We start from the raw sequence: 27,246 nt of genomic DNA, 5'->3' as shown, positions 1-27,246 counted from the left end.
TTTGTAATTGCATATTTTATTTCGGATTATGCTTAAAACATGGTGAAATTTGTATGAATTAATTGTGCAAGCGGACTTTAATGTCATAAAACTGTCACTAGTGTTTATGTACATATGTAGAATGCAAGTTATCGAAATGTGTTATACATATCAACTTGACATTACGGACGAGTAAATAAATATTACAAGTAGTGGGTACCTCAGACTGTAAGATAAATAGGCAAACCCATTTTGCAGAAACATATTACGCGGCGTGGCTTATTTTAAGGACATTAATAAAATTGCATAAACCATCAAGGTAAAGTATGTCGACAAGCAGCCACACCCAATCATGTATTTATAGGCGTCCAAACAATTTTTTTACGAAAAACATTGCGTAACCTGAAGTGGTACATACAAATAAATTTAACTGACGATTACTGGCATTTATTTCGATTTGCCTTAAAAAAGTGTTGAAGTGTGTATTTTACGTAATTAGTTTGAAGTAATTATATAGGCCCGGTAAAATTAGTTAATTTTTTACACAAGTTCCGCCAATTCTATCCCTGCCGCAATCGTCATCTTAACAAACTCACCCACCTGCTCGAAACTCATCTTATCACTCGTATCATTCTTCCCATGCATGTACGGAGTTATCGGGTTTTCACTGGCGCAGGCAGCCGGAAATTTATACTTGTTAAACGACGCGTGATCCGAGCAGCCATAGCCACAAACGTGGTCAACAACTGCATACGTGCAGTACTCCTTGACCACCATTTTCAGAAAATCGGTCAGCTTTTTACTCGTATAGTCGGTCACAAACCCAATATCATTTTCCCCCGCGTTGTATCCAACTATATCGTAATTTACCATTGCGACGACCTTGACCCCTTTTTTATAGTAGGATTCCGCAATATCCAACGATCCTCGAAGACCAACCTCTTCGCCGGCATAAAAATGAAATTCTATCGACCTCTTCGGTACAAAATTAGACTGCAAAATAATTCTCAGAGATTCCAGCAATGTCACGCAACCGCTGGCGTTATCATCTGATCCTGGCGCAACCCCACGAGCCGGACTTCTTGAATTTATGGAGTCTAGATGTGCGCCAAATATGACAACTTCTTCCTTTAAGACTGGATCTGCCCCGAGAATTTTAGCGATGACACTATTTTGCGCCCAACTGTGTCTAAATTTGTCTACCGTGACGCGGGAAGCGTTATATGAGCTATTATTAATCGTGCCTGCTACTTGAGATGCGAGCCAGATTGAGGCGTCGACCCCACTTTGAGAGTTGTAGTACCGGTTGGTGTAATTGTCAAAGGTGTCGACAAATGCGGTCATCCGGGAAATATTGATGTTTTTGAAGGTGGAATTAATAGCGGAGTGTAAACGGAGGCTTTCTGGAAATTCTGTGAAAATGAGATATTTAATTAATTAGTTTTTATTTGGTAATGATTTAAGAATTTTCTTACCATGTTTTGCAAAGTAAAACTCGTAAGTGGGAAACTCATGGTTGGTAATATCCATGAAATTGGTGTGTTTTGCCAGCAGAAGATTAATTTCATCTTGGTTCAACCACTTTGCTGGCTCAATTTCATTGACTTTGATGAGCCGTTTGCCATTATTTTGGACAAATGGGTACGAATCGGGGATACAAATTAAGATGGCAAAGGACAAAATTGCCAAGGGATTGATGGAAATAATGGTCATTATGGGAGGACGCGTGAAATAATTTAAATGAACGGTTGTGTAACACGTTATTTTAAGTGTCAAATGATGAATACGAAACCAACTTGCAAGACAGAACCAACATGAAAGAAAAGTGTTTCATTTTTGTTATTGAAAATCCATTTGTGTCATTCAGCCTAATTCAACCTATTTCAGGTACAGATGCATTATTCATACTTGGAGGTCTGGATATTTTAAATCAGTGAATCACATTATATCCAACTACATATGTAATGTACACCCTTAGAAATCTAGTATTAAAATCATACCAAGTGGGATTAATACAAATGTAACTTAACCAAAGTGGTATTAATAAGTAATATGTCGTAGGAATAGCTCAGTTTTACCCTATCGGGAGTAAATTTTATGGTCCAGTATAATTTTTATACCAAAAAATCAATACCTGTGTGCCTATACCAGATTTCTAACAGTGTAGTAATCAAGGTCCATGTGTATGGCATGATACAAATACATACATATGCTAAATATGATAAGGTCAACTTTTAATAAATATTGTGCACCAGACAATTGATATGTGGGAGAATAATATATATTCTATTGTGTATCGATCCAGTCAATGACGAATTGACACACTTTGAATGCACACAATTCTAAAGATTAGTTCATCCTTTGTTATGATTCACCTTGTACATAATACATATGGTGACCTGCTATGTTGTTTCCATTATATGTATGTTTTTTTTCTGGGTGAAGAAGTTTTTACTTGAAAGAAACAGGTATTAAAGCGAACTCTCATGTACATTTGTAAACATCCGGATAAAAAATTTTACATACATTTTAAAAATTTGTTGGAAGCAACCATGTATTTATTTGTATGCCCGATCGATCTTGCCGAAGCGAATAGATTTAAGGTTGATAGATTTTAGATTGTGCATAATTCAAATCGATTATGTAAGCATGTGAAATTGTACAAAATATTGTTTGGGATTGAAAATCCGAAAAGGAATACGGAATTTTACGGAAAATAAGGAATTTTATTTCTTGCTGCAGAAATTAGTTTTGCTTTTCATGACCTCCATCCATGATAATGAAATGTATGAAATTAGAAAATTTGGAATCCAACGATTGTAAAGTTTGACTGAATTTGATTTTCGACGAGATGGTACTGAGGTTCGAAATTGGATTGATATCTCGATTTCGCGAGATGACATTTGTGTACATAGACAAGACTGGCCTGGCAAGTTTGGGATACTGCATTTGACGGTGTCCGTACCAAATAGGTAAGCTTCGGCAGCTGAATTTTTGATTTTCGAATTTCCATCAAAAATAGTTCATAGGGCATGAAATTAGTGTAATAGAGTAAAAGTTTTGAAAACAAGTTTCTCCAACCATCCGCTATGGCCAATTTTGTGAGTTTTGGAAGGGGTTCGTAGTACAGAGATGCTTTCGTCAGTTTTTGAGTTAGGAAGCTGAAATTTCGGATTCTACACCACCTTGAGTGTCTCTTGGCGGCATTTTTCGGCGTTAAGGTCTCATGTCGAAAATGACCTTAAAAACTGTCACTTCTCGCCATCTTGATTTTCCCATGTTGTAGTAAATACAATGTCCAGTCTCACATAGCCCCTTGAATGGGGCATCGTTGGAAAGGTCTTGGCGGGAGGATTAAGAATATATATACTTTTTGGGGTCTGGGACCACCCCCCGATTTTCTACAAATCAAAGAATGTTACGAGTTTTGGTGTACAAACTTTAACACAGCAGTAGATTGAGAGCTTATATAGCAAAATACCGACGAAAACTCAATACTACTCATCGCCCTCTAAAATATCAGGGGGTCGTCCCAGACCCCAAAAAGTATATATATTCTTAATCCTCCCGCCAAGACCTTTCCAACGATGCCCCATTCATGGGGCTATGTGAGACTGGACATTGTATTTACTACAACATGGGAAAATCAAGATGGCGAGAAGTGACAGTTTTTAAGGTCATTTTCGACATGAGACCTTAACGCCGAAAAATGCCGCCAAGAGACACTCAAGGTGGTGTAGAATCCGAAATTTCAGCTTCCTAACTCGAAAACTGACGAAAGCATCTCTGCATTACGACATAACTTACTCTAGTTTCAGTTTATATCCGCACTCCGACTGATTTTCAGTGGATTTGTTTCTCGGCTTGGAAAAAATATTAGCAACTTATTTGAAATTTTAAAATATTCATGGTCTTTATTTCCACGGTATGGCGAAAAACATTGGCACGATGGTTTCCCTATTACCCGGAAGGTTAGGTAAGGTTTTTACTTAAGCAATTTAGTCCCTTTCAAACATTCCGTGATTAATTGAGACAATTAATTTCATCTATACTTTTCAATACAGTCATAGAAATCTTGATCCTCGTTATATTAATATCCTCAAGTCTCGGATCGCCACTCAATAATGACAATACAGACGATAGTTATCAATATGATACTTCCATCCAGGAGGAAGGGATCCACCTGGTATTTCAAAGCCTATTAAATTTACTCTGTCCCTTTCTCTCAAAATTAAGTATGTATGTCTAACACAATTCTCCAAACCAATAAATCTAGACACAAACCTCACCAAGCTATGAAATACGAACCAATCGGAAATCACGACAGCAGAACTATCCCTTCATCATTTATGGTGGATGGTAATGGTGAATTTCAGTTTGCAATACATAATGTTTAAAAACTTAAGTTTTTAAGCAATGAAAATCATTGCACCTCAAAAAAGGCGTAAAATTCTTTCTAACAAGGGAACCTTATGTATTTATAGGTACTGTCACCTCTCGATTTCCTTCCGAATAGCCTTAATCGATAGATAATTTAGTGAAATTTAAACTTTGTCATAGAACATGCGGTGCAAAATCACATTTTCACGAAATATTTGGCAAGAGCTAAACCAAAACGTGCATTTATCCAATGATTTTAACATAGCCAGCAGCATTGTGAATGATGAAATGAAGTTTATAGACTATAGATATACATACTTACAAAACTTTCATGACTAGCATTTAATGCTAGTCATGAATATGCAAAAAGTGATCCACATATTTGAATTTTTTTGCATGTTGCATTTTTTTGCAAATTGCAAATTGTCTTCATATTTGAATTTCTGCAGATTGGAAATTGAAAATTTTTGCAAAATGTCTAAAATCTGAATTTCATATCGAAAGGAAGAAAATCGGAAGGTGACAGTACTTAAGGTTCCCTTGTAAGTATTTATTCTCCGATTTATATACCAGACGCGAGCAACGCTCGGATGATATATGGACTCTAAGTACTCTGTTTACTATCGGTACTATGCGTCAATGAATCGACCATTACAAAAATTAAAGGGTGGCACAAACCTTTTTATGCATGTCTTTTACATACATACCGTCACTTACTTAGGCGTGTCACCTCATTTGCATAAATCTTACTACACCCATTTTCCCATTCGGGCTTCCCATGTTGAATAAACTCCATGTCTCTCGCGAACGCGTCAATATACGCAAATGCAGTGACCGGCTATAAAAATTCGACAGTATGTACATTTAGATTTAGAGTGAAGTTTTTGTAATGGTTGATTTGCTCACACGTACCGATAATATAAATGAACAAAAGAAAGGGAAGTAGTGAAAATAGTATTTCTTATGTTAGAGAATTGGAGACTGTCCTGTAATTACGTAACGCTGAGCTGACTACATAATATGGGGAAGATAGATTTTTTCCATACCCTGCACATAGTGGTCAGCGTTACGCATTTAACGGATAACCCCTTCATGAACGGATCTACTATTAATACCAAGATTCCTAAACTTTTTAGCTCGTTTCCGTGGAGTGAATGTATTAGGATTATGTAATGAGGTTGTCCAAGGATGGGCCATCTTTTAAAAATTATTAAAAATTTTCGAGTTGGGGACAGGCACGCATTTTTTGGCGTTGTCACCCGTTGTTGGGTGAGTGAGAAATTATTTTTCGGTGGACTTTTTCATTTCTAACTCGAATGCATATTATGTGATATTGATGACCACTTCTGCCCCCGATAATTTTGTATATTTCTACACTTATTTGTATACATATTTTTATGAAGATAGCGACCACAACCAGGAGGATAATTCGAGTTCCAGATAAAGAAATGTTTATTTATCTTTAAAAAAACTTGACAAAAATTGACATCCTCATGATTTTAAAAACTTATACCGTTAACAACTCATCTTCGGTATCAGCAGGAGTGGTTTCTGAATCTGCACCAGCAGCTGCTACCTCATCAATTACAAAATCTTCCAGAACTAAATTATCCTCCTCCTCTTCGTCCTCCAGGTCCACCGTTATCGTGGGAGTGATAATTTAATAATGAAAATTTTGTCAAGTTTTAGACAAATGAAAATTTTTCTCCGGAACTCGAATTATCTACCTGGTTGTGCTCTTTATAAAAATATGCATATAAATACGTGTACAAATATATAAAAGTATCGGGGACAAAAATGGTCATCAATATGCAATCGAGTTAAAAATTAAAAGCAGTCCCCAGAAAATGTAGCAAAAATAATTTTTAAAATAATTTCTCACTCACCCAACAACGGGTGACAACGCCAAAAAATGCGTGCCTGTCCCCAACTCGAAAATTTTTAATAATTTTTAAAAGATGGCCCATCCTTGGACAACCTCATTACATAATCCTAATACATTCACTCCACGGAAACGAGCTAAAAAGTTTAGGAATCTTGTATTAATACATAAGTGACAACCTCCCGTGATGATTACATTAATATTTATAATATTAATGCTTTGTCTTGATTTTGTTCCTATAAACGGACCACCGTTCAACGGTGGTCCGTTTTATGTAAACTTAGACTTACAGCGATTGATGTCAGATTATAGATTATTTTAATATTTTAACATTGATCCGTACTTGTTTGTTTAGCTCGCCGTATGGATTGCATGGCGGATACAATCCCAACCGTCAGAGTACAGACAAATCAGACGAAGTAGTGTTTCTCCCAGGAACCGGGCAGGCAGGTTTGGGATTGTAATTCGTACTTTCACGATTGTCAGAGGAATTCATTGTGTGAGAATGAGATTTTGCAATGTGTTTCTAAAATGAATCATGATCTAACATGTTACATTGGAGTTATTAACAAATACAAAGGCACAACTCGAATATTTGGAGCTGGTGGTTGGTACAGATAATTTTGTTTAAAATATTGATATTTTATAATAACGCAATGTTACGATGTGTGTGTGTAAGTATCTTTAATTTAGCTATTTATTTATTTCGCCATATTTATTTATTTCACTAACAAGGAAACATACCGAGGTGTCCAACGAGTTAAGGGTCGACACCTATACCAAAATGACCACAATACATGACTTATTAAACAAACTGAAGGAATTTCCGTGTAAAATTCACTTTTCGTCAAGTTGTGACGATATTTGTGACGAGCGCATGACCATCCGGTTGGCAGCGGGAGAGGTCGGCCGCTGAACGATCAGGTCGACCACAGAGAAGCGTCGTCGTCTTCAGAGATTTCAAATTCTATCAAATTTTGAAAACCACTTGAAATTTTGAAAAAAAATTGAAATTTCTTCAAAATTTCAAAATTTTCTCACAATTTCAAAAATTCTCAAAATCTCAAAAATTTCTTCAAAATTTCAAAAATTTCTTCAAAATTTCAAAAATTTCTTCAAAATTTCAAAAATTTCTTCAAAATTTCAAAAATTTCTTCAAAATTTCAATTTTCTCAAATTTTCAAAATTTTCTCAAAATTTTTTCAGAATTTCAAGTTGTTTTCAAAATTTGAAAGAATTTGAAATCTCCGAAGACGACGACGCTTCTCTGTGGTCGACCTGATCGTTCAGCGGCCGACCTCTCCCGCTGCCAACCGGATGGTCATGCGCTCGTCACAAATATCGTCACAACTTGACGAAAAGTGAATTTTACACGGAAATTCCTTCAGTTTGTTTAATAAGTCATGTATTGTGGTCATTTTGGTATAGGTGTCGACCCTTAACTCGTTGGACACCTCGGTATGTTTCCTTGTAAGTATTACTCTTAAAAAACGTGAAATATGTGGATAAATAATAACTACCTGATTTTGATGATTATTTGAATTGTTCACTAACTTTTATTCCGCGATTATGCATTTGCTTTAGCAAATGATTTCTAAATAATTTACTATCGGGATGATCGTCGTTCCGTACTGTGGCGGGGCAGGACAAATTTCCAGCAAAATGGACAGGAAATAATTCTCAAATTATGTGAGCAGATTAAGAAACAATTGATTCATTGTGGGGTGTACATACGACGGCATGTCACCAGTGACACTGGTCAAATGCAAAAATTATCTTAAATCACTTTGAGTGTAACGTGTTCGTGTACGTGTAATAAAAGATTTTAGATTTTTAAATTCAAAACCTGTAGCATTGAGAGCTACGTAATGTTTTAATTCATCACAATGGGACATCTTCGCATATTTTCAAGTTTGTCCCCAGTATGGCCAAGATGTGACCTTGATATTTGATTGACGGATTCCTACATATGTACATACATATACTAAATAATAGTACTAATACTGTTCCCTGAATACTTGTCTTATCCACCAAATTTTGGGCCAGGCTATGTAACTATGTACATTACACTGAATTGCATACTTTACTCAGGGTAATAAAATTAATTTAGTATAAATTTATTTTGAAATGCTATATAAGACTTAACCCATTAACTGAAATCGCTTTTTTATTAATTCAACGCTAAAAACTAGTTTAACACTTGATACAAGAACGGATGCATTTTTTGGTCCAACTGACCTGGAAACAAACTAGACTCGATATTATGAAAAATTTATACCGGATTTTAAATTCATGAATTGTCCGAATTTTTATCTCACGCAATTTTTACTAACAAGTTTGCCATTACAATTAAAACTATTCTGCTACGGTGGTGAAAGAGGGTTGCGGAAAAATTTGAAACCAGTTTCTTTAAAATTCATAGTTGATGGCGGATTTAAATAAATGTGATTTTACAGATGAAATGCAGTCAGTATAAAAAGCCCGACTTGCATGTGTGGAAGCAGAATTTATTACCCTTAATCAAAAGATTTATCTTTGTTTCTAATTTAATTATTTAAGCAATCATTTCCCCATTTCCTGTTGCGTTAGTTGAAACTTTAGACACTATGATAGCCAAGATAGGTTACTTGCTAACTGTAAGTTAATACATATACATAAAAATATGTCACCTATTTATGTACCTATTTTCCTAATTCTAAAATAGTTTTAATACTTATGTAACTACGCTAGTCAAGTTTTCATTGATAAATTCAACTATTAATTAAAATATTAGTTTACTCATTTTGTTCACAATTTTCAGATCAACTTACAAATCCTGCTGTTTGTAATATTTTTGTCCTCCAGTTTTGGATCTCCCCTGAAAAATCGGAGCAATAATACTGACCTCAATACCCTTCTCGACACAGGAAGAACAGGCCTGGTACAAACATATAAGAAATTAATTCAACAGCTCCATCTACGTGAAATTTATTTGTTGTGCATTTTCCTGCCCAAAAAAATAGGCACAACTTCCACACGATTATAAAACACTAACCAATCGGAAGTCACGACAGAGGAATTTTCCCTTCATCATTTATGGTGGATGGTGGGTCAAATTTTAGTCATCAATAACTCCAGATATTAAATTAACAGTAAGTTATGTAAATAAATATGTACACTACTGATATTCATTATAACCCAACGCTTCATGTTAATATTCATAAATATTGCAATGCTAATTTCTAGCTCTCAACGCTAATCAACTTTGTGTCCCTCGCGAATGTACCAAAATACTTATGATTTGCGATGAATCTCGACAGTATATGTCGCAATAGTTCCTTCGATAACAAATACCTACATACAGTGCATTTACTTTGGCTTGTCATCTCCTTTGCATAAATTTCACTCTGCCCATTTTCGGCGACATTGTGCAATGTTGAGTAAACTCTATGTCTCTCGGGAATGCGTTAAAATATGCAAATGAGGTGACACGCACAAATAATTCCACTATACTTTTCAATACCTGGAGCGTAGATTTTAGTTATGTAGATCTCTCATCAAAATAGCCATTCAAAAATATTTGTCCTTTCAGCTCCCCTTATGGCGGAAACAATCGGCTGGCATCACTTCCCATCCGCTGTCCACCTATCATTTGCACGAAGTCGGAATACCTTGTAGACCCAGGGAGTTGCTCATCTTTCTACCGGTGTGTAAAGTTTCCAGGAGGCCAAATCGAATCATTTCAATATGATTGTCCACCTGGACTAGTTTTCGACATTAGGCTCGAAGTTTGTATCTGGCCAGGTAGCTTGGACTCGGAATGTAAACCCTCTTGCTTAAAGTAGTTTCTATGTAAATCTTGTAAGTATTGAAGATGATAAAGTTGACAGTTAATAAATAAAATGGTTGTAAAATTTCTCAACCGTTTAAAGAAATAAATATAAACATATTACACATTTAGGAAATTTAAAAAAATATATAAATGAATGCATAAATTTTTAATAAATTTTGGGAAATACTCCAATTTTAGAAGCTTATTGTACAGATAAATTTGTAGTTTTATGCTTGAATGGTTAAAATTTTCCGTGTAGGGTGAAGTTGCTGATTTTAAATGTTTGAAGTTATGACAAGGGTACGCAAATTCAGAAGTTTATGTCGGAGATTATTCCTAATCGAGGTTGAGTATATTTTTGTTTTTAAACATCCTTCGTAATTGGTGTGGTCCCAAGGTTAAATGAAAATAAATCAATCTTTGTTCGGCTGGAAAACTTGAGTTTTGAGTCTCTCATATTTAAAACAAACTGTTTAAGCATGCACTCTTTTATGATCTAGTTCCGCAAAAATCCAAGGATCTACAATGTCCAATTGCATAATTTATACAACTTAATTAATTACCTAAGGCATTTTTTTAATAATCCTACGGTAAAAACTAGTGATACAAAGCGTTTAAGATACAGAGCGGGATGCATTTTTGTGCCCAACTGACCCGGGTACAACCCTAACTCGATTTATGAAAAATGTATACCGGATTCAAAATTGGTCAATTATCCGAATTTTTATTCACGGAAATTTTTATTATCAGCAAACTTGTTACGCATAGTGAAACTGTTCTTCTAGAGTGTTAAAATGGGTTGTAGAAAAAATTCCAACTGCCTTCTTTAAAAATCATACTTGATTGTGAAATTTAGAACACGATTTTTCAGAAGAAATAACTCACATAGTATCCGCAGTCCGACCTGTTTGGTAGTTGAATTTAACAATCTTGCAGAACACATGGCATAGTTTGCTCTTAATTTTCAGTACTTATTAAGTATATTAGTGAGCAGTTTAGATATCTATACTATGGCACCCGGGAGAAGTTATCTGCTAACCGTAAGTTTTTTTAACCTGTGACTCCTTTGTATCTTCAATCCTAACATAGGTTTGATATTTGACCATGTAAATCATGTTTTTACCAGAAAACTAAACTATTAATTAAGCAATTAGTTTTATAGCATATACTTTTAATTTTCAGCTTATCCTAGAAATCCTGCTCCTAGTAATATTTTTATCCTCCAATTTTGGATATCTCCTGAAAAATGAAAGTAATAATATGGACGCCAATATTCCTCTCCATAAAGGAAAAATAAAAATGGTATAAACAAGCATAAACTATCTAGAATCATTTCTACATGTCAAATATATTTGTGATGATTTTTTATGTCGAAATAGGCAAAACTTCCACACGACAATGTACAAACCCACCGGAAGTCGCGACAGAGGAATTTTCCTTTCATCATTTACGGTGGATGGTGAGTAACGTCGTAAATTCAATTCACATCATTTCCTAATCCGATTTAGAAATTGTTCAAATGGTTAATTCATGAAGAATGTGTTATAGAAAGTATGCAAAATTGACAGCAGATCTAAGAGATTATGACTTTCGGGGTGAGCTGAAATTGATGAATCAAGATTGCTACAAATGTTAAATTTCAGAAACTTATTTGAATATATAATAACTAGTTTCCTTCGTTCCGATCGTAATAAACCTGCTTTTTAATACATATGCATTAGAGTTTACCTGTACCTATGCACATCTCTGAATAAAATCGTCCATTTTTTACCTTCAAGCTCGCCTTATAACGGATACAATGGTTTCCGCGGATCACCCGCCGGCACCGGACAACGGCAACAGCGTGAATGTCCGCCCGTCACTTGCGACCACTTGGGACAGTTCCTCCCCGACCCTCGGAATTGTCACTCTTTCTACCTGTGCGTGTGGGCAGCAGACCGCTCCCTCGTCCCACACTGGCACCTCTGCCCCGCTGAAGAGGTGTCAGGCAATATAAGACAGATTTTCAACCCAGACCACGGCGTTTGTGTATTTTCAGATGACGTGGAGTGTAAAGTTTATTGCTAAAAATATCATGCATATCTAAACTTAAATTTGCATATACAATTTTGAAAATTTCAATTACATCTGATGAATGAAACACTGTTTTCCTAAAGCTTGTGCTAATAAACAAATAAACATCAAATTTTACATGAATAAACTCCAACAAAACGTCGCTATATAACTCGAGTTGGATTTAATATATGTTTGCGTATTATATATAAGCTGAACACATCCAACATCGGTATTTCAAGTTCCATGTATATATTTTTCTTGTACTGCATAAATACTTATGTATGTACATAGTTTCAAGACAACGAAACTTCGCGGTTTCTCTTATAACTCTTTATGTTCGTGTTACGCATTGGAATTGATCAAGAGTTGGTAAATGTTTAAATACCCTAAATTTTCGAGATAAATGCGTTCATCATTTTTACACACGAGCTTGATCCATATTTTATGTAAATATGTAGGACAAAGTTATTGACTTACAATATCAATTGTTACGTAGACATTCGAGTTCAGAATTTAATCGCTAACCTACATATTCTCATGTATTATGATGTCAAGATTTACGTTAAATGACGACGAATAATTTGAAATGCAATTTTATGCAAAAGAAATCCCTTGTGCAATTTTGAAAACTTGTTTTCAATCAACTTATTTATTGACAATTTAACGTAAAAAATACATGCTCAGCTTTTCTCCCCGAGTTCAATCCCTGTTGCCACCGCAAGTTTAACAAATTCTCCTACCTGTTCAAAACTCATCTTATCGCTGGTGTCCCTTTTCGTGTGGATGTCTGGATTAAAGGGATATTCACTCGCAAACGCGGCGGGAAATTTATACCGGTTAAAGGACGCGTGATCTGAGCATGCGTACCCGCGTGTTCAAAAGCTGTATAACTGCAATATTCTTGGACAACGGTGTTCAGAAATTTGGTCAGTTTGGCGTCAGTGTGATCAGTCACTAGACCAATCTGATTTTTCCCCGCGTTATACCCGACCACGTCAAAATTGACCATGGCCCTCACTTTGGCCCTTTTACTGTAGTAGGCGGATGCCACGTGGCCAGATCCTAAGAGCCCGACCTCTTCTCCGGAATAGAAATGAAATTCGAGCGACCTTTTCGGCACAAAATCTGAGGCCAGTAAAACTCGGAAAGTTTCCATTACGGTGACACAACCACCAGCGTTGTCATCCGATCCTGGCGCTGCAGCGAACCTGTTCCGTTAATGATGCATAATTTACATAGGTATGTATACATAATTATTCTGTAATGGTTTTCGTAATTTTGTCAAAACTAATCTAGGAAACTATGTAACAGTAACAAATCGCACATATTTTGGAAGTAACTTCATGTCAACGAGGTCGCAAATTACGAAAACTTATAAATATTACAAACAAATTACGCGACTGTTCAGCCAATATTAATAGTCTGAAAAAAATCTGAAAGGTTTCGGGGCAGATAATTTGTATTATCTTCCAAAGGCCAAATAACTTCTCAGAAAAATTTCGAAGGAATTGAGACTATTAATATTGGCTGAACTGTGGTAACGACACATTGTCTTGATTAACTTAATGTCGAACCTGTTCTTGGAGTTAATTGAGTCCATGTGCGCTCCAAATATGATTATTTCGTCCTTTAACCCAGAATCGGACCCTTGAATTCGGGCTATGACACTGTTTTGTCGCCATGGATTTGCAAATTTTTCAACTGTAACGCCTGTTCGATTGCTGTTATTGATTGCTTCCGTGGCCTGGGATGCTATCCAGTTTGAAGCGTCAACCCCGCTTTGAGAATTATGGTACCGAGTGGTGAACTTGGCCAAGGAGTTGACGAACGTGGTCATCCGAGGAATGCTGATATTTTCAAATGTTGGTTTAATGAAAGACTGAAAATAAAGTGTTTCTGGAAATTCTGGAAAACAAGATTGAAAAGTGAAATCTTGATTTGTGTTTTAGGAGATGGATCACATTTCTGAAATGTATTTACAAACCTTGTGACGCTAAGTAAACGTCATGAATTGGGGATTTGTGATCCGTAATATCCATAAAATGTGCTTTGTTTGCGAGAAGGACATTAATTTCTTCTTGGGTTACCCATTTAGGTGGATCTTCTTGGTTTACTTTGATAAGACGATTATCATCTTGTTCACGAAATATGGTTGAATTCGAGAAAGAAAATGACGAAAGTAATAAGAAAATGGTTAAAGATTTAGTTTTTAGTTTCATGGTTTGAGTTTATATGTAATTTTATTTAACAAAGGTGAAATCGTGAATATATCGATAAATGTGATAGAATGTGTTTTATTCATCGCATTTATATAAATTCTCTGCTCCACAAATCCAATTTCGGATAAAATTAGACAGATTTTATTCGAATCTTTTGTTTCAATCAGCCAAGTGAATCAGTTGACTTGAAAACAAAATATGAAACAATGGGACATCTGTGCACATCTCTCATTATTTAGATTTTATTCTAAAATGAAATATTTGTATTCCAATATATAGTTTGTAAATACAAACGTACAACTTACATGTACATACATATGTAGATCATAATTGTTTTTACATTTTTCAAATTGTTGATCATTAGCTAATTTAAAATTCGATTGATGAATTGTGCTAAATTGCAGTGAAAATGCACATACTTACAAATATACAAGTGAATATTCTTTAGTTATTTGATTTGCATTTATAAAACAAAACATCGATAAATTCAAATAAAAACCAAATGACGTAGAAATTTAGTACAGGCTAATTTCGATCGACGATAAGATATATACATATATGTACATACATGTATTTCAAGGAAATCAGGCATTCTACGCACGAGTGTATTCTACAATGGGGAAATTAACGTCACACGTCGTACAGAAGCTCGTAACCCGTAATATATTACATAATATGCGTAATATGCTACATAATATGCTACGTAATATGCTACATACATACATTCAAAGGTTTTCGACGACAATTTTACAACAATGTGCACGTGGACCAAGGGAACAATTGCGCATTCAATTAAATTTCATAAATTGCATGTACGTAGTGACTCGATGTATGCATGCATGTATGTACTCTTATGCAGATAGTCCCGTTATTTATTAAGTAGCTTCAGCTACTTTATGACTTTGTTTGTCCGTCCGTCCGTCCGTCTGCAAGCAGGATAACTCTTAAATATTTATTCAATAATACATACTTGACATGACAACTCTTGCATTACCAACCTTGTGTACATACATATACATACATACGTATCTTAATCGGTAAGGAAATGACGTGCATAACTGAAACCGACTCATAAATTGTCATTGTCACGTTTTCCAAAATCTTGTCGGGTACTCCCTCGTTATCACATATGTAAATACATTGTGTACATTTACATATGTAAGCATAATGGCACTTAGCACAGTCTTTGTCGTTGATCAACATTCAATGTACATAGTTGAATTTCTATTGTGGTAATCATGCATTAAGATATTATGCAGAATGGTGGAAGTGTGAAGTTACATATGCATATGTACTTTATTTCTTATTGACATAAAAGAATAATAATAATTTAAGCTATATTGCTTATTTGTCAGCACCTACATAAATTTTGGGTTCTAGGGAGCGTCCATAAATCACGTGATCGATTTTTGGACAATTTTGACCCACTCCCCCCCCTTGGTGATCGGTGGTGATAATTTCGCTACCCCCCCCCCCCACCGGTCACGTGACAGGTTATGATGCTCAAATTAAATCATGTTGTCCGAAATAACAATATTTTTAAATCATTAATCAAATTAGAGCTACATTACACACATGTGTAAATAACTATTTAATACGCCAGTCAGACAAGAATATAAGTCGAAGCAAGTTTCTAAATATGCAAAATGAAAATCAAATTTATATAACGTGCGTGTGGTATGCCAAGAGAATTTATATACACAAACGTGTATAACTCTCATGACACTTATTGGCATATACAAAAGTTAAAAAAACTTTACTCATGTCACGTGACATCTGACCATCTACCCCCCCCTGTGATACTTGGTGACAAATTTCAGACCCCCTCCCCCCCTCTAATCGATCACGTGATTTATGGACGCTCCCCTACTTACAACTTATAAACACGGTGTTTTTGTGATATTTAATTTACACGGTGATTTATCTGTTTTGTGTTAAACATGGAAATTAGCATATTATGTCTCTATTTATTAATAATATAAAATTAACAAAGGGTTGCTTTCAGAAATATCCAATTCGGCAGAAAATTTAAAATTCCGTGAATTAAACATGCACGGACGCTAGAAACATGTATACGTATAACAGCAGCTACACATTGGAACGCCTAAATTAGAAAATGAATGATTTCTATGTTATTAAAATCTTACATTAATCTCCTTGTTGCAATGCAACATATTAAAAATAATAAATAATAAATTAAGAAACTTAATAAACGTTTCTTTGCTTTATTTGTCACGCGTACCGAAAAAACACATTGCGCAAAAAATTGCCATGTGTGTGTAAAGTAAACCCTGTTTATAATTCTTGGAAATATGTACATAGCTATGTACCTATTTACATATTTTCGCTTGACTATCCTGTTACGACTTGTGTTACATATTCGACAATTTCTAAGGATAATTCCTAAGATGTAGCATTAAATTTATGTATACTGACAATGCGAGTCTTTCGCTTGTAAAACTCAGATTTACATGGAGTCAATTTTATTTTGTTGACTACAAACAATAAGCATACCCTTATTTTTTGATTTTTCGCTAATTTGAGCGCGAAAAATCTCATTTGCAATAAATTAGTTGAGGAAAATCTTTGTTGAATTTATTGCTAAAAACCCAACAAACCAACTACAGTTAAAACCCATGAGTCGTTATTTTTTTCATTAAAACCCGTGGACCAATAATTTTTTATTACAACCCTGGGTTTTTCCGAGCCCTGGCACGGAGGCTGCAGTAAAAAATACTTAACACGCATATCGCTTTCATTGTTAAATACATAATTTGTCTGTCAAAAATTATGCATGTACATAAATAAGAGTAAACCATCTCTTTGTACATAGTAACGATTTGTATGTACCTCCTGCGTAGAAAGGAATCAAAAGCCTATAAATTCAGGCAGAAATTTACTGCACTGCACACACGCCAGGCCAGATATTTATCTAATCATTTGCAAATATTACCTCACTCAATTTGCCTAAGGGAATTGGAATCCTTCTTTCCAGAACTTACTGCTGACTCGTGCCCTCAAACGTTAATCAGCAACCAGTGACGCAAGCCTACTCGGTAATAAATTACGTATTGGTTCGGGTTTGTCAGATTATTTACTGCATATTTTTAATATATGTACAAATTCATCAAAGTGTAATAAGCTTTTCATTGAAATTGCGTATCTGTTTTAAAGTAGATTGATACCCAAATATTGTGTTATCTTGTTTGCCAAATTGTTGCTTTATCTCGTCAGGACTGATTTTTTATTTACATTAATTGAACAAATGGACACATATGTAAACTCCATAACGCTGGTTGTGCGAACAGTGTAATTTTCCCAAACGTACGTACAGGGTACAAAAGTCCATTTTGTCATAACGGACAAAATTTTACATATGTACCTAAATCCCAAGAACTCTCGATTTTTGAGGGTCGATTCTCAAAGTCCAGTGAACCCATAATCGCACCTTTATTATAACGAGTTCCTGCTACTTTTTATAAATATATCAAAATTTCTACCTTTCGGAATTTTGACTCGTACGAAATTAGAATTCTAAAAATATTTATGTTGGAATGTAGGCCAAGTGCTACATACAAAGGAATATAAGAAAAGTGTGTAAAGAGTTCTTTTCACTGGTCAATGTGTTTGAAGGGAGAAATATTTGAGTATCTGGTAGGGTTAATTCGGATATATTAAGCTTCTCCAAAATTCAAGGAAGGTTGTCCAGTTCTAAAAGTGCAGTATCCATGAAGCTGTTAGTCATGTACCGGCACAATAAACTCTTCGCGAGGGGAGATATCTCCGGGAAGGATGATTTTAGGGGTAAGAAATTTTGAAATTTTTTAATAATTCAGGAAATTTGTCAGTGCAGAATTTTTGTGCAATTGTGAATTTCGCAACTTTATGCTTATTCCGCAAGCATGGTAATCTTATCAACATATTTCAAATAATAATTTTCAATATAGTCTTTGATTTTCATAATTTTGTAATTTTTTTACAGGCACTATAATGACTTCCAGCAGTATCAGTAGTAGTAGTAGTAGTAGCAGCAGTAGCAGCAGCAGCAGCCATTCCTCTGATTCGGAAGGGCGCAGCGAAGATGACGCAGGTTGGGTATTATCGCCATCAAAAAATAGTTTGGAATTGGAAAATATCAGCGATTCCGAAACAATAACCTTTCATGCCGAACCATCTTTTCCACACGTAAGTGAAGTGAAATGCGTAAAGTTCTTTTTATAAATCAGGGGTGTTTTGAGATTCCTAAATTTGGAGTGTTCTCCTTTAATTTTGAACATTAAGCTATACGGCAATTTACAGTTTCCTATTCCTCAAACATACATAAGAAGGGAGATTTCCAACAACCCTGAAACAGTAATGCTTTGCAGAAAGGAAGTCTTAAAGTTTTTGCAGAAAGAACTTGTGCAAAATTGCACATTTTCAACTACAGCATTTCTGTCTCAACATTGTTTCTCCACATGCATACGGAGGCTCCGCAACTAACACGTGAACGTTTTTGACCTTCAATTACTGGTTGAACGGCTTGGAGTTTAGGTCCCGAACATTTTTTATGTGAAAGCCCTTTTCTCGAGCTACAAGTCGGCATCGGCGATTTCAACTTCTGTACACTGATTTGACCATGGCGAAGTCAACTTTAGACCACTCGTCTCCCATAACTTTCCAAACTCCGTCAAAAGTTTTTCGGTGGCGGAGAAAAGATTTTGTTTCAGATATCCAAAGCCGAATAAATCCATTGGACTTACATAGAGTGACTTAACAGGCATTTCACTATTTTGGATGATTGTTATCCTGAGTCTAGCTTTCAGGTCCTTGGCGTAATCCTGGGTCAAAAGGGCGGTGTGTGATGACGCTGCGCCGTGATGAACTATCACTTTTTTTGTGTCCTTACCATATGGTTTTGGGACATGAATCTCCAAAAGCGGTTTTAAAACAACGTCAATGAAGTACTTCGTAGTTACCTTCACTTTTTGTGGAACTTTGATAAGTGGGAGGACACCACGACCAGATAATGCACCAACCACCATGAACTTGTTGCAAAAGTTTTCCGTGTGCGGGATGGTCAATCTTCTGGAATTATTTTCTTCTTTGGTTGTATAGTAAATTTTTCTATGACCGTTGGTATCTTTAAAGAAAATAATTCTTCATCCAACGACACTAAAAAGTCACTTTTATCTTTTGTCAGGTAATTTATATAAAATTTTTTGGAGGTCAGACGACGATTTTGTTTATGCTTCTCAGTCAGCTGATGGACTCGGATTTTTCTTCTTTTTTGCTTCTGCAAAATTTTAATTGCTCGTCGCACACTAGTCTATGACACTTTGGTTAGACGTGCCACTGCTCTCTGGGGTGGTGAGTTGCCCTTAGAGGTCAGTAGGTCAATTTTCTTAAGCACGGGCCGAATTAGCACTTTTCGGACTCGGGTTTGAGGCATGATGGTTGTCCTTTGGTACGAGCTTGTTGTTGTTGACCTTCATTTATCAGTACCTTATGTATCCCTGTTTTCGAAACTTGTTGTCCTTGAATTTTGAAGTGGTTAATTATGTCTGTGTACGAAAAATTAAGTTTGGAAAGTGTTTTTATGGTACCCTCTTACTCTAAGGTCAATGGTAGGGTCATTTTTGAATCTAGAGAGCTAATTTTTTGCTCAGCCCTTGTCAATAATCATATGTCGCTATGCTCAAAATTTGGAACCGAAACTCCAACCCGTTTTGGAGCAATTCCAGAGTGACCGCGTTCACGTGTTAGTAGCGGATCCTGTACATACGTGCATATGGAAAACTGTAGTGGCGTTTTAGAGAATTTATTGTCTACATGTAAAATACATACTGATTTTACTTAGGATTTTACTGTATCAATAGAAACACCACTGAAATAATTTGGTTGATGGTTGATTATGAAAAGCTCATTAAAGTTGTACACTAATACCAATTTCTTGTTCTCCAACAGTTCGACAATTTGAATCTCACCGTATCTCTCGCGTTTCAATTGAGACTGGAGGATATCGATCATGTCATAAATGAAGACTACTGGGCGAAAATTTTCGCTTCGTATGACACCGAACGTTATACGGTAGCCTATTATATTCTCCAACTGCTGAAAACTCCTGATTGCCTTTACGACTTTGTGGAAACGCTGTTACTCCGAGGTTTCTCCGAGGTCGTGATTAAATCAGTGTTTCGACTTTTAATTAGAAATTCTGGAATTGAAGAAGAAAAATGCGACACACTATTTCAAAAGTGGTATCCTGAAGAGATCAACGAGGAAAGTGCGGAAAAATTGAGATGCGGCGTCGGTCTTGTATTACCCAACCTGATGGAAGCTATGTTATCTAAATTGCGCGATATTTGGAAGGAGGATCGTGGCGGGTGGAAAGTTTATCCCGCGTCACTGCGCATGCTCCAGATTACGAGTGCCGACGGTAGTGTGAAGGTGTCGTTAAGTCATGTCTTAAGTATTCCGGACGAATCAGAAATGATTCTAGTGCCATTCGCGGGAAATTCAAATTGCCATTACGTCATGTTCGTTCTTTATACGAGAGACAAGAAATTGCATACATACGACCCTCTAGGATCGAGAGAAAGTAAGAAATTTAGCGAAAAAGGAGCCACTAGTTTGGTAGAGGTTTTATCAGGAATTAAATTTCGCGGGGGAACCTGGAACGTTGGAGGGCAGTTGGGCGGGCGAAATTTGAACGAAAACTTAACCGAATCAGGAATCGCGGTGTGTCTGACGGCGGAGGAGATGAGAAATGAATTTCTAGAAGATTATGAAAATAATGGGGTAAAATGAGTTAGTTTTGAATAAATTTGTATCTAATTTATTTATTTGATAATTAGTTTTGATCAAAATAAAATTTAGTAATTTTTGATAGTAAAGAATTTTGCATGGTTAAAGTCTATTTGATAAGCAACGAGTTCAATTCGTGCTTTCAACCGCCACATGTTGGGTGAAGTGAGATCCGCCCAACAGAATTTGCATACCTGAAAATTGATAATAATCTTTAGTCGTTTTATGACGCAGGTGCCCAGTGATAACAATCACATGATGTCACTTTGGAAATATCAGCCACTTAATGTTAGCGTGGTCAGTATCAAACCCTGATACGGAAAGTATGCATTTAACATGGCTGTAAATTCGCATACTCGCTAAAATATTTCAACACCACTAAATTATTTAGAATACTGGTATCTGCATGTATTGCACTATCAAAAAATGCCTGATAAGCCTTTATATAATTCATTTGATGTCTACATACGCAAATACTTGTATCGTGTTTTATGTTTGCTTTGACATGCAACAAACTTTCAGGTGATAACAGGTGTGAATTTTATTTTATTTATATAACTTGAAATTTACGTGCATAACAACTGGAAAAGGCTCACTCGCCGTGAGGGGAATTGAAGTCAAATTATATAAGATTAAAATTACATAAATTAAATCATGCCTAAATTTACCAAACAATCATCATCATCAGGATCCTCCCGATGTAGAGCAAACGACCCAGTAAGTTATCACGGTGGCCAAGAACTAAATATTTATCAATATGTATATCTTTTAGTACATAGATATGTGACAATTTAGATTTCGTACATAAGTGTTTTCATCATCTCTTACATTGAATATCGCTGAATAATCCAGTACAAAGATACCCCCGGAAATTCCAACGATATGAGATTTTGCTTCACTAATCAAAATGGCGACACGTCCCCTGGAAAATAAAATGTTTGACATTCCCGCCTCTGTAACGGATGAAATCCAACTTAACATCGAATCTTCTACGCCTTTACAGCAATCACCAGAGAAGTAAAGGCTGGCGCAAATATTTAGAAGGAAAATTAATTTGCGAAAGCTCATCATGAAATCGGAAACTTCTAAAATGTCATTAAAATGGGCAGAGTAGTAGAAGAGGTATTCGCCAATGAACATCAACACAATTTTGCTCATGACTGAATTAACTTGCAATGAGAGGGTCTTGATGGCGGAGAAATTTCGTAAGATGACAGAAGGATCGTCGTACTGAAATTTTGGATCTCAGAGTTAGAATAAATACAGAAATTATTTATAGTGTACTGTATATATTTTACTGTAGTATGTATTGTGTTTGTTGTGTACTGTAGTAATTTATGTCACGTGAAATATGCTAGGGTTGGTGGATCCGATTTGACAATATCCGACTGTTTACTTAACATGGATCCGGTCCGAGCAATCCGATCCGACAGTATCCGATCTATCCGATCTATCGGATCGGATCCATGTTATAGGTATTTAACGTTCGGGTCGGATTTTATCAGGTTACTAACCCTAGCCGAAGCACACATCTAGTTCAAAAAGTTCAAAAAATGCACGTACCATATTATTTTTTTGATGATTTTCTTCCACAAGTTTTTTAAAAGCTTTCCCTGCCACACTAAGAACGATTGACATGACCAGAATTATCCCGTCAGATAAGTATGACATTCTTTGTCGGAAACAAATTCCAAGCGAGGTCAGGAATCCGAGAAAAATATCAAATTCTGTGATTTCATTCCATGTGGGGGCTATTGACTTATCATTTTTCTCTGCTAAGAAAAAATTGTAACGTCCGACGGCTACAAATCTTCGAAAAATCCAGTCCATACTTATCCCCTCGTTGATTATGATCACCTGTGCAATCACATCCGTCGTGGCGTTGATAGTGATGCATGTGCAAAACGTGTAGATGAATCCTTTCAAGAATTTCTAAAATTGTAAATCCAAAATTGTGCAAAACAAGTTTTTTTAGGTATATGAAAATATGCTTTTTTAAGTTACTATATTTTGATTCTTGAAGATATACAAGCGAGAGCTTTGTGCAATAAAATTTGCCAGTTTTACAAATTTATCCCGATCCTTCCAAGCCACGATGACAATGAAGACCTTGTAGAAAAATTTTGCTAGCGTGCCACACGCATCAAAATATTTCGCAGGTCGAACCGTCGTCCATTTATTGGCGAGAAAAAATGTTCGAGACTCTGAGAAATATTGGAAGAGGAGAAGTGTATGCGATATTACGCACAAGATCTGGAATTGCAAAAATTTGGCAGATTTAAAAAGTCCGACATTTTTTAGCAAATAAAATCCGCAATTTATTTTTTATCCACCTGCTGCAGTTTCGACGTGTGTAATTTATAAGTTGGTTGAGACTTATCGTTGAAAGTTTTCACGATTCTGAAAGGAGTTATGAGAAGGTAGTAACCAAAATTGAAAAATACGATGAACAAGACCTCAATCCCCTCTGACACAAAGCTCACCGGGGATTCTTCCTCAACCAAAAACATTTTCGAAATTATGAACTGCTTCTTCATTTTTGCTGGAGACAAATTAACTACGGCTTAACTAAAAATGCTTTAGATATGTGTGATGCCGAACTTCACCCAATTTCTGAATCATCAGTGCAGAACGTGCATGTAAAATATGAACATATGCACGCCAAGAAAAGTCGTTGTTAATTTGATTGATTCATTTGTGTACTTAATCATGACGTAGATACGATTTTAAGTGGTATATTATAAACTAGATAAGTGTACAGTATATTTGCATACATAACCTGAACACTACATCTAATTGGTTTCATTCATGTGCAAATTCCGTATATACATAGATGCTACTTTGACAAAGTGTTTTCTCAAATGTATTATGAATTCAACTAGTGAAGCAATTCAATACAAGAAATTTTAATCGATGCAATTTACACCTACATATCTCGAAAAGTATGCTTGAATAATGCAAATTATTACACAACTCTTTGTTCATCTTTTTTCACTACCCACCAATAATATTGATTGATTATTGATTTATTTAGTCCCAAATACGTTCATCCAAATTGCTAAAATTCTTCAAATTTTTAACAATTTTTAGAAATAATTTTATATCTGCTGTTTTTCTCCAGAAGTAGAGCACACGACCCAGTAGGTTATCATAGTGGCCAAGAACTATAAAAATGTATCGTTAAAATTTTAATAATTTACTTAATACTGTATTTTCTTACATTAAATATCGCTGTATAATCTAGCACAAAAATTCCGCCAGTGAATCCAACAATGTGAGATTTCGCTTCATCGATCAAAATGGCGACGCGTCCACTGGAAAGAAAACTGTTGGACATTCCCGACTCGGTAAAAGATGACAGCCAAGACAGCATAGCGTCTTCCACGCGTTTGCAGCAGTCCCCAGAAAAATAAAGGCTGGCACACACATTGAGGAGGAACATTGATTTCCGAAAACTTTCCATGACATCGGCAACCTCGAAAATGTCGTTGAAATGGGCAGAATAGTAGAAAAGGTACTCCCCAATGTAGATCAGCACAATTTTGCTCATTGCAGAGTTAATTTGAGATGAAAGGACTTTAATGGTTGAAAAATTTTGCAGGACGAGTTCAGGATCTGCGTAACTCTGGGATAATGCATAAAAATGTCAGTGTTGGATTTTACTTTAACCGCCAATTTGTTCGCGGTAAAAATGATAAATTTTTACCTTAACATTTTTTTGACTAATTTCGTCCACTAGTTCCTTAAACCTTTTCCCCGCGACGTTTAGAACGATCGCCATGACAAGAATTATTCCATCGGAAAAGTAAGCCATCCTTTGTCGAAAGCAAATTCCAGCGAAGGCCAGAAATCCGCGGACCATATCAAACGCATTGATTTCATCCCAAGTCGGAGCAATCAGCTTATTGTTTACCTCCGTTTCAAAAAAATTGAATCGTCCGACGGCCACAAATCGGCGAATAATCCAATCTAAGCATATTCCTTGGTTGACAACGCTCACCTGAGCAATCATATCAAAGGTGGCGTTGATGGTGATGAATATGCAAAACGTGTAAATGAATATCTTCAACTTTCTCTAGGATAAATATAACAAATAAATAAATACAAAAAGTAATTTGAAAATACTGATAAAACTATGCAATGTAGAGATATTTCCATACAATATTTTGATTTTTGAAGATGAACAAGTCGGAGTTTTGCAATATAAAATTTGCAAGTTGTACGAATTTATGGCTATCTTTCCAAAATACTCGGACAATGATGATCTTGTAGAAAAATTTTGCCAAGGTGCCACACGCGTCGAAATATTTGGCAGGTAGAACAGTGCTCCAACTATTGGAGAGAATAAATTTCCGGGCCTCCGAGAAATATTGGAAGATGAGAAGAGCGTGCGATATTGCACAAAAGAACTGGAATTTAAAAAAAAGTCGATTAGATTTTAATACGTTAGTTCGATTTGTATATAGGAACAAGGTCTGAAAGTGGTGTTTTTACCTGTTGAACTTTTGCAGTGTGTAATTTATAAGTCGGAAGAGATTTATCGCTCGGAATTTTGACAATTTTGAACGGGCTTATCAGGAGGTAATAACCAAACTTGAAAAATATCGTGAATAAGACTTCGATGCCTTCTTGAATTAAGGTCATCGGGGTTTCTGCCTCAACCAGAAACGTTTTCGGAATTATGAACTGTTTCTTCATTTTATTTGAGGACGAATTACGAGTATAATCTTCAGTGATTAACACGGATTACCAAGCTATGGAGCATTAATAACTTCATTTGTCGCTGTAGGTTTGCAAATAAAAATCCCTCAATTGGCGGGCTTATTTGCTTATCGACGTGCAAAAATTCGTATTAGCGATCTGAAGTCACAGTTTGTCACCGCCTGGTGTTAATATTTGTGTAGGTATAATTTTTCTAAGAAGGCGGAACGTCGTATAAAATACGAATTTTTCCTAATTTAATATCATCAACATGTAAAATGAATAAGATGGTAAATTGAGAACTAATCCAATTAATTTGTTGAGAACGAGTTGGTTTGCTTTTAGACCACTTATGTATGATTCGTTTACTTAATCCTGACGTATATAAATGGTTAAGTGATATACACACTCCCAGCACATGTCTAAATAGGTACTTCATATAATTGCTTTTCGTTTATTAAATTTACAACCCGTACAAAAATACCGGACGAGTTCCTTTATTACAAATGGAACTAATTTTCTTAACTTGCAAATATTTGTACCATCAATTCCCGGAGAATTGGTGGTATTTCTTTAACAATTCCATTTACCTAAGTTATATCTGTCGACATCCAATCATTCTGATAATTGTTAATAAATAAATTGAACAGTTCCAAAATTAGTTCCATTATGAAATTATATGAAAAATTCAACCCACTTAATATCAAACAAATATGAATGAAGAGATTGAAATTAAATTGGGTTTGTTTATTTTAATGATGTTACACACACTTTTCTGAACAATTAGAAACATTTTTACTAGATTACTGCAACCCGTCTTATTTCATACGGCCAAAAATAGTCCACAAGCGATATGCGAATGATGGTCATGTGGTCGGCATCATTGTCCTCCCGAAGTAGAACAAACTATCCAGTACGTTATCATTGTAGCTAGGAACTATTTATACACCAGTTAATTAAGCTTGTAAAAAGTCACACGTGATTACTAACTTCTTACATTAAGCATCGCTGCATAGTCCAGAACAAAGATACTCCCAGAAAATCCAAAAATATGGGACTTCGCTTCACTAATCAAAATGGCGACACGTCCCCTGGAAAACAAAGCGTCTGACATTCCACTCTCCGTCACAGATGAAATCCAAGACAGCATTGCATCTTCTACGCGTTTACAGAAGTCGCCAGAAAAATAAAGAGTGAAAAAAATATTTAGGAGGAAAATCAATTTGCGGGAATTTTCGTGTATATTGCCAAATTGGAAAATTTCATTGAAATGAGCCGAGTAGTAAAAGAGGTATTCGCCAATATAGATGAGCGTAATTGTGCTCATTGCAGAGTTAATTAAGGATGCGAATGCTTTAATGGCCGCGAAATTGTTGAGAATTGCGTCACAATCTGCATAACTCTGCAAGATATTAAGGAAATTTATTAGGTAT

At 35.6% G+C, this 27,246-nt stretch overlaps 5 protein-coding genes and 2 long non-coding RNA genes across 8 annotated transcripts; 3 read left to right on the top strand and 4 right to left on the bottom strand.

Moving 5' to 3' along the window:
• Nucleotides 1-1,803, bottom strand: LOC118438182 (probable leucine aminopeptidase 1). The gene is made up of 2 exons (XM_035858042.1): nucleotides 1,455-1,803; nucleotides 1-1,391 (listed from the first exon to the last, which is right to left on the bottom strand). The coding sequence occupies exons 1-2, from the start codon at nucleotides 1,690-1,692 to the stop codon at nucleotides 520-522; spliced, it is 1,110 nt and encodes a 369-aa protein (XP_035713935.1). The 5' UTR covers nucleotides 1,693-1,803; the 3' UTR covers nucleotides 1-519.
• Nucleotides 1,804-3,862: 2,059 nt separating this feature from the next.
• LOC118438189 lies at nucleotides 3,863-6,887 on the top strand. Its single transcript, XM_035858051.1, has 4 exons — nucleotides 3,863-3,955; nucleotides 4,044-4,165; nucleotides 4,256-4,338; nucleotides 6,597-6,887. Exons 1-4 carry the CDS (start codon nucleotides 3,907-3,909, stop codon nucleotides 6,703-6,705), a joined length of 363 nt encoding a protein of 120 aa, XP_035713944.1. The 5' UTR covers nucleotides 3,863-3,906; the 3' UTR covers nucleotides 6,706-6,887.
• A 5,850-nt stretch (nucleotides 6,888-12,737) lies between these two features.
• LOC110857938 (probable leucine aminopeptidase MCYG_03459) lies at nucleotides 12,738-14,390 on the bottom strand. Its single transcript, XM_022106545.2, has 3 exons — nucleotides 14,092-14,390; nucleotides 13,682-14,012; nucleotides 12,738-13,315 (listed from the first exon to the last, which is right to left on the bottom strand). Exons 1-3 carry the CDS (start codon nucleotides 14,324-14,326, stop codon nucleotides 12,859-12,861), a joined length of 1,023 nt encoding a protein of 340 aa, XP_021962237.1. The 5' UTR covers nucleotides 14,327-14,390; the 3' UTR covers nucleotides 12,738-12,858.
• A 2,864-nt stretch (nucleotides 14,391-17,254) lies between these two features.
• On the top strand, nucleotides 17,255-21,204 carry LOC110857936. The gene is made up of 3 exons (XM_035858041.1): nucleotides 17,255-18,130; nucleotides 18,309-18,511; nucleotides 20,273-21,204. The coding sequence occupies exons 1-3, from the start codon at nucleotides 18,055-18,057 to the stop codon at nucleotides 21,113-21,115; spliced, it is 1,122 nt and encodes a 373-aa protein (XP_035713934.1). The 5' UTR covers nucleotides 17,255-18,054; the 3' UTR covers nucleotides 21,116-21,204.
• Nucleotides 21,205-21,207: 3 nt separating this feature from the next.
• LOC118438192 lies at nucleotides 21,208-22,075 on the bottom strand. The gene is made up of 3 exons (XR_004836652.1): nucleotides 21,941-22,075; nucleotides 21,781-21,853; nucleotides 21,208-21,306 (listed from the first exon to the last, which is right to left on the bottom strand). It is a non-coding gene; the product is annotated as an uncharacterized LOC118438192 (long non-coding RNA).
• Nucleotides 21,327-25,199, top strand: LOC118438190. Of its 2 annotated transcripts, none has more exons than XR_004836650.1 (4): nucleotides 21,327-21,829; nucleotides 21,908-24,626; nucleotides 24,714-24,797; nucleotides 24,882-25,199. It is a non-coding gene; the product is annotated as an uncharacterized LOC118438190 (long non-coding RNA). The 2 variants fall into 2 exon arrangements; XR_004836649.1 differs by having other exon boundaries at nucleotides 21,327-24,286; nucleotides 24,357-24,626.
• On the bottom strand, nucleotides 24,153-24,915 carry LOC118438187. Its single transcript, XM_035858049.1, has 3 exons — nucleotides 24,819-24,915; nucleotides 24,333-24,737; nucleotides 24,153-24,276 (listed from the first exon to the last, which is right to left on the bottom strand). Exons 1-3 carry the CDS (start codon nucleotides 24,891-24,893, stop codon nucleotides 24,211-24,213), a joined length of 546 nt encoding a protein of 181 aa, XP_035713942.1. The 5' UTR covers nucleotides 24,894-24,915; the 3' UTR covers nucleotides 24,153-24,210.
• Nucleotides 25,200-27,246: the final 2,047 nt, after the last annotated feature.

The sequence above is a fragment of the Folsomia candida genome, unplaced genomic scaffold (genome assembly GCF_002217175.1).
Source record: "Folsomia candida strain VU population unplaced genomic scaffold, ASM221717v1 Fcan01_Sc019, whole genome shotgun sequence".
NCBI classification, from domain to species: Eukaryota; Metazoa; Arthropoda; class Collembola; order Entomobryomorpha; family Isotomidae; genus Folsomia; species Folsomia candida.
Note: the sequence above shows the minus strand (reverse complement) of the source record. Positions and strands in the feature narration are given on the sequence as shown.